Here is a 12,054-nt window from a genome sequence, read left to right as displayed (position 1 = left end):
CACTGCTTAAAGACATAATAATAATAGATGCTAATAATTCCCACAGAGTCAAAAGACCTCCCCCCAAAGCCCTTCAGTCCCTTCAGTCTTTACCAGCTTGACAACCCAGGTTCATTTCATTCCCTGAACAATGCAGGCCCCCTGCCCACGTGGGTTCTGTCAGTGTGGGGTGCCAGAAGGGGCTGCCAGACGGGCTGGGGGACAGGAGAAGGGCTGGAACTCCCTCAGTGCACAGCACAGCCCCTGCTGAGGTCACCAGGTCCCTGGCAGCTTGTGCAAGGGTTCAAACTTGACAAAACTGTGCTTGTTCTGCTGTCCAGCTCTGCCCTCAGAGCACCCCGTGGATGAACACTGAGTCTCTAGCCTCAGAGCTTTCAGGTTTGCTGAGTAAGCGAATGATTAACCACTAATGAACTTTCTTCCTGCTTGCATTAGTGTTTTCAGAAAATTTAAGCTCTGGATACAGTTTCCTGTTGGGTTTAAATAAATTTAAATTGAGGAAGCCCGACAGCATCTGGGCTTGAGTAGTGCAAAAAAGTATGTGTTGTTTCTTTACAGTTTTTCTTGGTTTGGGCTTTCTGTCTGTGGATGAACTTTTGAAGATGCCATCTTGACCATAGGAAAATAGTAATGTGACTGTTTCTTTTTCTCCCTCCTCTGTAGGCCTACGGACATGAGGTGGTTAAGAGTAGATGATGAGATGCCTCAACACGTTGTAGTGTCTGGTTCAAACCTTCTCATTAGTAACCTAAACAAAACAGATAATGGTACATACCGCTGTGAGGCTTCCAACGCGGTGGGGAAATCACATGCGGATTACATGCTGTTTGTATACGGTACGTGAGAAAAACCACCGTTCTTCTAGACTCGTTTAATTGCAACATGCCCTGCTCGGAAAGCTGGGACAGAACCTAACGTTTGCTCAATGCCACGTCTGCAGGCAGCTCCCGACGCTGTGCTGGGCTGGGGTAGGGGCTGGGAAGGCACCGGGGGGTGCTGGGGCTCGCTCTTGGTGTGTGCATCAGGCACTGAGCCTGTCCCAGCTCTGGGGAGCTCCCACCCCCTGCTGCCAGCTGGAGCCTAAGGAGAAGCCAGAGCAGGGGCGTGGGGAGAACTGTGCAGTTCTCCTTGGACTTCTCAATGATTTCTTGTCCTTCTGGTAACGCCTCCTCCAGTGGCCTGAGCAATGGTCTGAGGGGTTCTGAGCCTTTCACTAGCGAGTTAATCAGCCAGCATCCCCAGATAATTACAAACCAGTAAATAAACTGGAGGAATGAGGTGCCTTCAGCCTGTCTGTGTGGCTGGGCAGACACTAAAACATGCCTCAGCATCTTTTGAAGCGCTGTTAAGTACCTGCTTTAATTCTTCCTTTCCTCTGCGTTACTTTGGCATTGCTGTGAGCCTCATGCTCCTGCCATGAGGTGTTGCATGGAATGGAGATTCAGGAGGCACTTGCAGAGCCATCCCCCAGTTTAATGATGAGCTGTTCCTTGGGCTGCATATTTCAACTTTCACTGTCAAGGGCGGTTGTGTGTGGCTGGGCTGAGTTCCTGGTGGGTCTTGGTCTTTTCCGACCTGAGCAATGCTGTGGTTCCACTCAGATGGGACAGAAACTCGGTTTGAAGTCTGTTCCATGCAACAGCCGCCTGAAGCTCTGCAGTCTGAGCTCTCTGGCAGTTGCTCTGATACAGTCAAAGAGTGGAGAACCTCCCTTACCTCTCCAAGGAGTGATTTTAAGCCCAGTCTTAGAAACTCGCCTAAAGACTCAAGGTAGTGACAGCTCTGAGCTTATACAAAACTCATGCACCCCATCATATAGGTAGTTTTTCTAGTGTTTCTCACTCCACAAGACTGTAATTTACAAAATGAAGTCAGATAGTCATTTATGATTGGTAATTTGCATGCTCACAATACGAAAAACCCACTTGTTTACATCAGTGTTGAAAGAAACAGCCAATGTTGCGGAGAGCAAAGCAGTTGGAAGAGGACACAGGCAGTTCCCCACGAGATGGAGACTGTGAAAGCTGCTGCCATCAAGCAGCTGTGGGGCAGGTGTAGTGCTGTGTACCCATCTGGGCCATGGCAGGGCTGGGGGGACCTCCCCAGCGTTACTGACCTGAGGTTTAGAGCTCATGGGAGCTCTCACATAACTGCTCTGCATTTTGGACGTGAGCGAGAATAGACAGCGCAGGACTTCCTTGGGGTTGCTTCCTCTTGGGATTAAATCCCCAGGAGAAGACCCAGGATAGCATTGCTTGGAAGGAGATGCAGTTCCCAGGGGATGGAGACTGCGGGTTCCAGCTTAGGCATCTGCCAGATGTGCTACCCATGTAGAGTAGGGCTGCTCGTGGGCAGAGAAGGGTTTTACACACCCCATCACCTCCAGTTCCTGCATGTTTGGGACCATCCTGTGCCACTCTGGACAGCACAAGGAATCCTCTTAACTCTTGATTTTAAAAGGAGAGGTCCAGAGAGGGGAGGGAGTGGTTGGGCTGTGGCCATCAGCTGAGACCTGGTCCAGAGCCCAGCTGGAGCTGCTGCTGAGGGGAAGATCAGCATGGGGGTCTCACCCTGCTCGGTGGTGGAGCACTTACACCTCTGGCCCATGGCTTTTCCCCACCAAACCAGCCAGTTCCCCAGCAGCAGCAGGCTCTGTGTCCGTGCAGCCACGTCTCCGTGGGCACGGAGGGAGCCTTGGGGCAGGCTGTGCCTCGCTGGCCCCACCAGGCCAGGCTCATGCAGAGCCCCCAGGCCACGCTAGGGTGGGAGCTGGGGGCTGCAGACACGGAGCAGGGTCTGGCACAGCCCCAGGAGAGGCAGCATTCAGGCAGTCCCATTGCAAAGGACATCTCTGCAGGTCCAGGTTTGACGTGGCTTCAGCAGCTGAGCTGTGCCCAGCACCTCCCCAGCTGCCCACGTGGGATGGGGATGCATAATCCCATTGACACACACTGAGCACACGCTCCTTTCTAAAATTCATTTTATGCTTTTTGTCCCCATGGGCGTGGGCAGATACATTGCTAGAAGCTTCCAGCTCCATTAGCACTCCAGCTTTCTTTTTTTCTTTCTTTTTTTCTTTTGTTTTGCTGTTATGGAGGAAGAGCCCACGGCACAGCCAGTCCAGGCTGGCCAGTGTGAGTCTGGGGGCTCTTCCCCCAGTGCTGCTGTGCCTCAGCTGGGAGGGTCCCCCTGCTCCCAGCAGATGTGTGGGTCAGGAGTGAGAGAGAAGCACAGGGCTGGGATCCTGGGGATGCAGAGGAGAGGCAGTGACTGCTCATAGCACAGCCAACTATGAGGTGATGTTCCTTAACTCTTGGGAAGTTGGATGGAATATAATAATGGTGCAGTATATAATTAAAGTTCAGATATCTTAATTAGGGGATCCAAGGGAGCTTGCTCAGAGATAAAAGAGTAGCAGATGTGTTAGTGAGGAACAGCTGACGTGCTACGGAGGAAACCTAAAATCAAAAGCCCATGAAAGGTTTCATGCTCTATTATTGCCGAATGAATCCGTAGTTCAAAGTCTTTCTGACTACTTAGTGCATTCAGTTTGATCATCTGGGCATTGATACATATTTTTTCTTTTACATCTTCTCATATCTACCTTCTCCTGCCCGATAGTTTTGATAAGGATGTGTCCCTGTGTGTAACATCAATCCCGTGACGAGCAGCAGGGTTTGAATCTCAACAGGTCCAGTCCATCTGAGAAATGGTCACAGAGAGAAACATCTCATTAACGATGCCCTAGTAGCAAAAACAAGCGTGTGCAACTGAAATTGTCAGAAAAATATTGACTTTTTTTTAATGGAAAGATCTTGGTGGAATTCCTCATACCTGGAAATTGATATTCAGCAATGGTGTTGTTCATTTCTCTGTATCCCTTACCATCTTTGAAGTAGTTTTTAACATCCTGCTGCCGTGTGTTTATAGAGGAAGAGCAGTGAGGTTCACGGCCCTGGGAAGACAGTGAGATCTGTTCGTGTGCTGTTAATGTTCAGGCTGTGAAGCACAGCAGGGCCTCTCACACAACCCTCCCACCTGGGTTTGCAAATGTATCCGTAGACAACCACCAAAGCACCACCGTGTCTCTCCTTGTGTGTGCAAACTGGTCTTTTTGTTGTGGAAAGCCTGCAGTTTATTTTCCTTATGCCTCTCCCATTCCATTTCTCTCGCTCATTGACTAATTTATGCTGGGTTTTATTTATTTTTTTTTTTAGCATTGTTTAAGGCAGAAAGTGGGGAGAGGTTGGGGCCAGGTTCTCCAGCCTGGGTAAGCATGGGTGGAGGATCTGGCCCCGCTGTCCCTGCTGGGCTCCCCCCTGGGATTTAGCCAAGGAAGGGTCCCCAACCCCACGCTGCTTCTTAGCATCCTTGTTTTCCTCTGATCACGATTGACCGCTGTTGTGTTCTGCTTGTTTTTTTCTTAATTTGCTTTTTTGTTATTTTCCTTTTTATATTTTATCCAGATCCCCCCACAACTATCCCTCCTCCCACAACAACCACCACCACTACCACCACCATCCCTACCACCATCACAGGTATGGTACCTTCATAACCATTGGAAATGTCCTGAATGTTTATTGTCTTTTATGTATATAAGCAGAGCATGAAGCCTGGGGAAAAAACAACAAACCAGTCACTTGCAGTATTTTTTTTTCCCTCAAATACACCCACCCACAGCACGAGCTCTGGTCCGGCAGCTCACAGCGTGTCAGACAGTCCTTGCTGTGGGTGTGGGTGTTCCTGAAACGTGGGAATTGTCATGGCAGGAAAAGTGATTAATTCAGTTACTGGTGGCCAGCACTGGGTACTTCAAATGCAGGATTCCAAAAGCCTTAGAGCTCCCTTAGCACAGGCAGTCATTTCAGCCTCCATCCCGTCAGCATCAATTTCTGAGCAATTTATAGAAAGTTTGGTCTTGGGCAGTTCAATTCACCTGATGTGACTCAAGATGATTTTTCTGGTGCCAAAATGTTGGTATTTCTCTGTGATAAGCTCCTCCCTCACTCTCCCAGAAAAGGGAATTCCACCAGTCATTTTTGTTGTGTGAATGCCATCCATAGGCCCCTTCTTGAGGAGCTGCCTTTCAGCTTGTGAGATTTTCCGTGTCTTGCAAGAAAAGATGAATAAAAACAACCAGCAAGATCATGACACCTCTCTGACACATCCTCATACCTCGTCACAGACCCGACTCATCAGGAAAACCCTTCTGATTTATTTGTAACCATTCACATTGTCATTCCTCCGACCTTTCCTATTCCAACCGCTGCTTTTGCTTTTGCTTGCTGCTTTTTGTGGGTTTTGGTTTGGTTTTATTTTTTTATTTGAGGCAGAGGTGACAAACGGCAGGTGAGGATGGACCATTGAATAGCTAATGGCACAACGTTTACTGTTGCTGTAAACCACCCCTTGTGTAAATGCCTTCACGTTTTATTTGCTTTTATGACGCTGCTCAGCTGACTCTCACCACCCTGCCCAGGGCGTTCCGTGGCTTCTTTTCCTTTTCGAGGTTTTTTTGCACCCAAGGCAGGCCCTGCTGGCACGGAGACGCCGGCGAAGCCTCTCTCCCAGCGTGCCTTAACGTGGCCACCATCGCCCTGGCTGTCCTCACCACGCTCTGCTTCCTCCCTGCAGGTGCCCGCCAGTAGCCCAGCTCCAGGCACCCAGCCCGGGCCGCTGGGGATTTGGTGACTGGCTCTCCCTTCTTCCCGTTCTGGATTTCTAGACCTAACCCGCTTTTGTTTCAGAGGAGGTTTGAAGCTTTCTCAAAGCCTCCCTGAGAGCTGTTGGCAGAGGAGCTGGCCGTGTGTCCCACAGGCTGTACCTGGACGTGCTCACAGGTTTCTTTCTTTGACGGTAATTGCTCGTGCTTTCAGTGAATTTTGGAAGGCTGAATGGAACAATGTGTCTTGATGCTTGGATAACCCCTTCAGTTAATCTTGGTGCCTGCAAACCTTAATGACTGTCCTTTTTCTGGGAACTGGGTTGTTATCAGCCTGTCATTTCAGGGATTGCCCCAGCACTGCCTTCCCAAGCCTGTCCTCACGTGCTGTGTCAGGTTCCACAGCAGTGCTTGGTTCTTCCCAATAAGCAGCATTTCGTTGTTTGCTGTCCTGCTGCAAGTGCTGTGGCTTGGCTGTGGCTGCTCAGTAGCCTTTGGGCTTTCCTTCACACAGCTTTCCAGGTTTTTATATTAAAAATAAGAAGGGGAGAGAGATGGTTCTTGCAGTCGGAAATGGCCGTGTCATCAGCCTGGCAGAGGTCCCGTGGGGTAAGGAGCACGTGGCTGTCCAGCATTGTTCTCTCACCTTGGTTTGCAGTGCTGGAGGATCTCAGACTGTGGTGGCAGAACCCAGTGGGTCTCCATTGCCTTCTTGATGCTTTTCTGTGCTGCCTTTGAACTGCTGAGGAGGCTGGAAAAGTGATGATGTGATATTGCTCCCTGATTCCAGCAGTTCCTGCTCGCCATTTGTCAGAAGAAGATTTACTAACGCTGATAAGGAAAATTATTATTTTTTTCCCTGGCACTGAGTCTTCTTGACATGTGTCTTACCATCCTCTGCCCATGAGTTTAGTGTGCTTTTCCCACCCAGAGCAGCTGAGGCTTCTCCTCCCCCTGTCGTGCAGAGATCTGTGTGTGTGTCCTCTCCAGCCAGTGCTCAGGAGCGTGGAGCCACACCAACTTCTGCCCTTCAGTACTTAAGAGACTTTGTGGCTGGAAAAAATTAGGTCATATTAACATAATCTCTAGAATTACATAGCAGAGTAGTGTTGGAACACTTTTCAAAGCCTTGAGAGACACCTGATACCTTAATTCCCATCCTCACCCAAATGCTGCAGCGTTCTTCCCGTCTGACAAAGGAGGTGGGAGACAGCAGGCTGTTCTCTGAGCTGCTGGCAGCCCAGGCATCTGGAGCCAGCCCAGTGGAATCCAATACTTAGGATGAGGTGGGTTTGAAATCTGCTTTGTTTTGCTTTTCTCCCCCTACTTTTAGTATAACCCTGACATAGTTCATGTCCCCTGGAACCATGGAGTAGTTCTGAAAAATAATTGTCTTGCTTTAATTGAATAAAACATGGGGAAAGAGGCTGCACTGAAGCAGTTTCTAGCAGGTGACCCTAGAAAATTCTGTCCTTGGAGTTTGTCCTTTTGATTTATTGGTTCAGGGAGTTTCTGGGAGAGCTCTTGGAAAGCTGACCTGATGCTTTCTCCCGCGAAGGACAAGCTGAGCAGTGAAGTTTCCAGACACCACGACCTTTAGAGCTTTCCCTCTGTCACTTTAGTGTAGGTGCTTGAAAAGATTTCCTGCGTGACAGCTCGATCTTTTCCACGTATCCTCCAGCAACATTGATATTCCAGCCATCCTTTGGTGTTCCAGCCGTTATCACTGCCGAGCCCTTTTTTATCAGTTAAATTGTCCTTGTGGCTTTCTTCATTAAGATGTACAATACGATACAGCAGAGCAAACAGCACCATTTGAATTACCCTGGAGTCGCTCCTGGAAATGCTGGGCTCGGGCAGCTGTTGTTTCCTGGGAAATAAAGGTCCTTAATCCAGCCCAGCCCTCATCTCAGGTTCCCAGCCTGTCCCAGCCTCCCCACAGCTGCCTGGCACACCCTGCTCGCAGGACCCACTCGTCATTCATAGGTGCACATTTGCATTTCCCAGGCTTTCTCCACAGGTGGAATTGCACAGGTGTCTTGGCAGCAGTTTTGGTGAAGAGCTGGGGGTGGCACGTGCAGGTTGCCAGCCCTGCAGTGGATGCTGCTGGCTCTGCAAGGGCACTGCTCTCCATCCTTTGCAGCAGCACCAGCAGCAGGCTGGGGGTCCTGATGTCCCCCCTGGAAAGCCCATTTAGAGCATATTTTAAATCCCCCTGATCCCTGGGAGTAGCAGGTGTGGGTGTGGGTCTGTCTGTGTATTTCAGGGGGCTGTAACATTGCAGGCTGTGCTTTTCACTTGAGAATTCCCAGAGGTGCTCCAGCTCCTGCAGTGAGTGCATGTGGAAAGCACCAAGCCCACCCTGTGGAAACAGCTCTGAGTTCTTTCCTGAGGCTCAGGATTTGTACAAGCAGGAGCAAGCTCTCTTTGGCGTGGAGGTGTGCAGTGAGTTCCAAAGCAGGAACTGAGAATTGATGCTGAGTTGGAGTATCAGCTCTTGAGCAGGGGCACATGGTGCTGGAACTCTCCTGTCACCCACGGGGGCAGGCACTGTCTCCTGAGAAGCAGACCTTTGTGTCATCCCAGGTGCTTTAAAAATAATTGCACATGGAAATGTGAACTCTGTGGCCAAAAATCAGTTGCAGGTTTTCAGAGCATTTCACATGTTGAAAAACTTCCTCAAAACAAGAAAAATTATTTTATCCTCTGTAGGAGTTTGTCCTTTCCACAGCCAGTGGTGTGAAAAGCTGCAGTTGAAGGGGTTTATCCCAGCAGTAATCCCAGTGCTGGTGGGCAGGAAGAATGCAGTCCCAGTCACCCTGTTCTCAGATCTCCTTGCAGTGTGTTTGTGGGAGGCAAGAGGCAGCGTGGGGATGAATGAAGCACTGCATCCTGTCAGGATCATGGCACCGCTCAGGTACGGCCACTTCTGCCTGCGGCTGCAGCAGTGCTGCCCTCATTATGGAATTTAATTGTAAAAACACATTTACTCCCCAGCCAGCTCAGAGGGGTCAGCTTCAGCTCGGCTGTCTGGACTCTCTCCCAGTCTCTTTTCTGGGGATGTGGAGATGCCCACGCTGCCAGCAGGAGATGGGCACGTCAGCAGGAGCAGGAGAGCTCCCGGTTTGCTCTCGGCATTCCCAGTCTGGTGTCGAGCTGTGGCATGTCCCTGGGCTCAGTGCCACCGTGCAGGGACGCAGCCCAGGGATTTGTTCCCCCAAATTATTTATTATTTAACTTCTGCTTTCCGTTGAAGGTTCTGCCTGTCCCTGGTAAAATGTCAAGTTAATTTAAAGATGATTCTTCGCCTTTCTGACATTTTCATCCAGGATGTGTCTGCATTAAAGGGGCTAAAGGCAGAGCTGACAGGCCTGGGACAGGAAATAAAATTAAATAAAATTCAGTCTTTCGGTCCCATGTCCAGCCAGTAGCAGGCAGGACCTGTCTTATGTGGCCTTACTTTTGGTGACACAGCATAAGCAGTGCACAAACCATCGTCTTGTTGAGCAGAAGCGTGGGTTGTGTGCTAGCTTGGGCTTGAAATCAAAGCCAAATCCTCCCAAATCTGTATGGAGAAACATGAAAAAGCATGGCTGGAGCCACTGTGGCAATTTCAGGCTATTTTTGTTCTGGTCACACACAACATCCATAGAGATTGTGATGATTTTTGTGAAACATCTGGTCTGCTAATCAAGCTGTCCCCAGGGCCCGTTGCAGCACGCCTGGACCGGGGCACTCAGTGCCAACCTGGAGTGCTGCACAGAGCAGATCAGGGGGCTCAGGAGGGCAAAGAACATCTCCATCCATCCCTGGAGGAGCGTGTGGTGAGGGAGGGGATGGCTGGGCTGAGGGAGAGGATGGCTGGGCCACTGCTCTCTGGTGTTTGAGCCCCGTCACCCCTCAGCTCGGGCATTGCTGGGGGATGTCACGTCTGTGCTGGTGTCCCACAGCAGCTTCATCCGGGGAAGGGTTTTGTAGGCCTTTTCATCAGCCCCGAACCAAAGCAGGGGTCCGTTTGCCGTGCTGCATGCTGCTCCCTCAGGCTGCTGTGAAGGCAGCACGGTGCAGGAATTCACACTCGCCCCGGTCAGTACATGTGAAGTAGTCTGGAAAATCGGGAAGAATAAGAGCTCCACGCATCAGGGATCAGATTGGCTTTTGGTTTCAGTTCAGAAAGCAATTTTAAAAGCAATATATTGAATGGGTATCTATACTTGCTAAAGCCTCTTTAAATTTAAAAGGCAGCAGCGTGTTTTGCCGTTATTTTGTGGATGTGCTGCTGTAATTCTGTGTGTGCTCCTCAGCCCCAGCACTGAGTACCTCTGTGAGGCTGCAGCACTGCAGCTGCAGCATTCATCCAGGGGAATTTAATTTTGCTGCTGGGGTTTTAATATTCCTCCATCGTGCTTGTTCTGTTTGAGGCTGTGGACTAATTACGGCCAAGTTTAAAGGGCCTGGTCTGTCACACTCTGCAAACAGTTTGAAGTTGGAGAGAATCCATTTGAGAAAACGAGGAGGCTCAGCAGTGGAGCTCATAACCCTGAGAAATGTTGCCCAGCTGCCTCCATGCAGTAATTTTATAAATACGTGTGTGTATATGTGTGTGTGCCCTTGCGTAGCTGCCTAATGGGGTGGTAAGTGCCTAGAGCTTGGGTGTCATCTGAGTTGTCCTAGGTGGCAGATATTTATTTCTTACAGCCAGTGCTACACAGAAATCCCAATAAAGTGAAATTTGCAGCTTTGTAGAGGCCAATGGTAACTCCTTTGGGTACCTTCTATAACTATAAACCAGGCCCCTGAGGAGCTTTTGTACACAGAGAGTTTGGAAGGCCTTAACATTGTTCTACTTTTTCTGAACAGCATGTTTAGTTCTCTTCCTGATTGGCATTGGGAAGAGAAGCCTTGATACTAAGATAGAAACTCCCATGTTGAGTTGAGTCTGTTTGGTTATGTGATTTCTACATCCTCTTGGCTTTGCTGCACCTGGTAAGCCAGCCCCTTCATCACCAGTTTTCCATTTTAAATTATAGCCATCATCCTTGGGTGATTGTGTAGCATGTTGATGGCTTAGGGTGCTTTTTTGTGATGGCACAGCCTTCCTTGGCTTTGGTCAACATTAGTTAAGTCAGGAGTGTATCAAAGACTTCTTGTTGGTCAGCATTTGAGGAGAAGAGATGGTTTTTATTGTAGGACATGGGGCAGAAGGGTGATCCCTGGGGTGCTGTGTGCTTGCTCTGACACAGAAGTGTGGCCGTTCTTGAAAGCAAAGCAGAAGCTGGTGGCACAAACCCAGGATTCAGAAAAGCACCTTTGAAGTTAGCCAGTCCAGCCTAAAGTTAGGTGCTGTGTGAGCAGCAGCATGGCAGGGCTGGGACGTCCCTTCCTGGGTGACAAGTGGCGGGCAGGACACACATGGATTTACAGGAATGCTCTGATTTGGTACCAAAGCACCAGTGACTGTTTTCTCTCTGCCACGTGATGCTGTAGAAGCACTGCAGTGTCAGCAGGTTCATGTCTTGAACACGGGGTCATTCCTGTGTGCACAGTCCTTCTTCCCAAAGAAGACTGGGACTGGGCAGGACTCCCCGAGCGCTCACTCTAAACTTTAACCGGTCTGTGTTTCCTATTGCAACCATCCAAACCATTTGCTAATCATAACTTTGTCATTCCAGCTGCAGCCAACATGTTGTTTGACGTGGATATTTGTTCGCACTTACAACCGCTTGAGAACTTTATTTTGTGTAACCTGTCGGTCTCTGTCCCCGGACGGGGAAGCGAGATGCACTGTCCAGTTTGCACTGTTTCTTGACTAATAATCTCTTCCAGCACATCAATACGAGTTTGCTTCCAGCAGATTCTCTATTTATTGTAAAAGCTGACATAACTTTTTTTATTTCAGGAAGACAGTAAATTGAGACTATTTATAGATGCCAAGATGCTATCTCAGGAATTAATACTCAGTTTTACAACCCCTTCTAAACAATGGCTTTCCCCCCACCTCCGCCACCATTTCCCCTTCCACCATTTGCTTGGTTAAAACAAACGGGGATTGCTACCCAAAACCAAAGCAAAGCCCTGCTCTTGGTCTCCTCGTGGCTTTGGAAGGTGTCCCCTGCAGCCCCCAGAGCTCCCGCAGGAGAACAAGGGCTGGCCTCCTTGAGGGTGCCTTAGATTTGGTTGCCAAGATGAGAACAGCCTACACTGGCAGTGGAAACAGGCTAATGATGGCTTGATAATCTGTTATGCAAATCTTGGTGCAGTTTGTTAAACTGTGCAGGGTTTATTTGTTTTGCTTCCATAATTAAAGCATGTAGACCTTGTATCTGTAAGTATTGTGTATTCCTTGTATGATCCTTGTCTTTGCTGCTGCTTCAGGAATTCAGCCCTGGGCT

The 12,054-nt window shown here is 49.3% G+C and overlaps 1 protein-coding gene across 1 annotated transcript in view; it reads left to right on the top strand.

Moving 5' to 3' along the window:
• CADM1 (cell adhesion molecule 1) overlaps nt 1-12,054 on the top strand; it is a 132,316-nt gene that overhangs the window by 103,755 nt on the left and 16,507 nt on the right. Inside the window, exons 8-9 of the mRNA XM_039721755.1 lie at nt 664-836; nt 4,467-4,538. Coding sequence (XP_039577689.1) covers nt 664-836; nt 4,467-4,538 — 245 coding nt within the window. The remainder of the gene's footprint in view (nt 1-663; nt 837-4,466; nt 4,539-12,054) is intronic.

This window comes from Passer montanus, unplaced genomic scaffold (genome assembly GCF_014805655.1).
Source record: "Passer montanus isolate IOZ18808 unplaced genomic scaffold, ASM1480565v1 scaffold47, whole genome shotgun sequence".
NCBI lineage: Eukaryota > Metazoa > Chordata > Aves > Passeriformes > Passeridae > Passer > Passer montanus.
The sequence above is the reverse complement of the archived record's forward strand: the minus strand, read 5'-3'. Positions and strand labels throughout refer to the sequence as shown.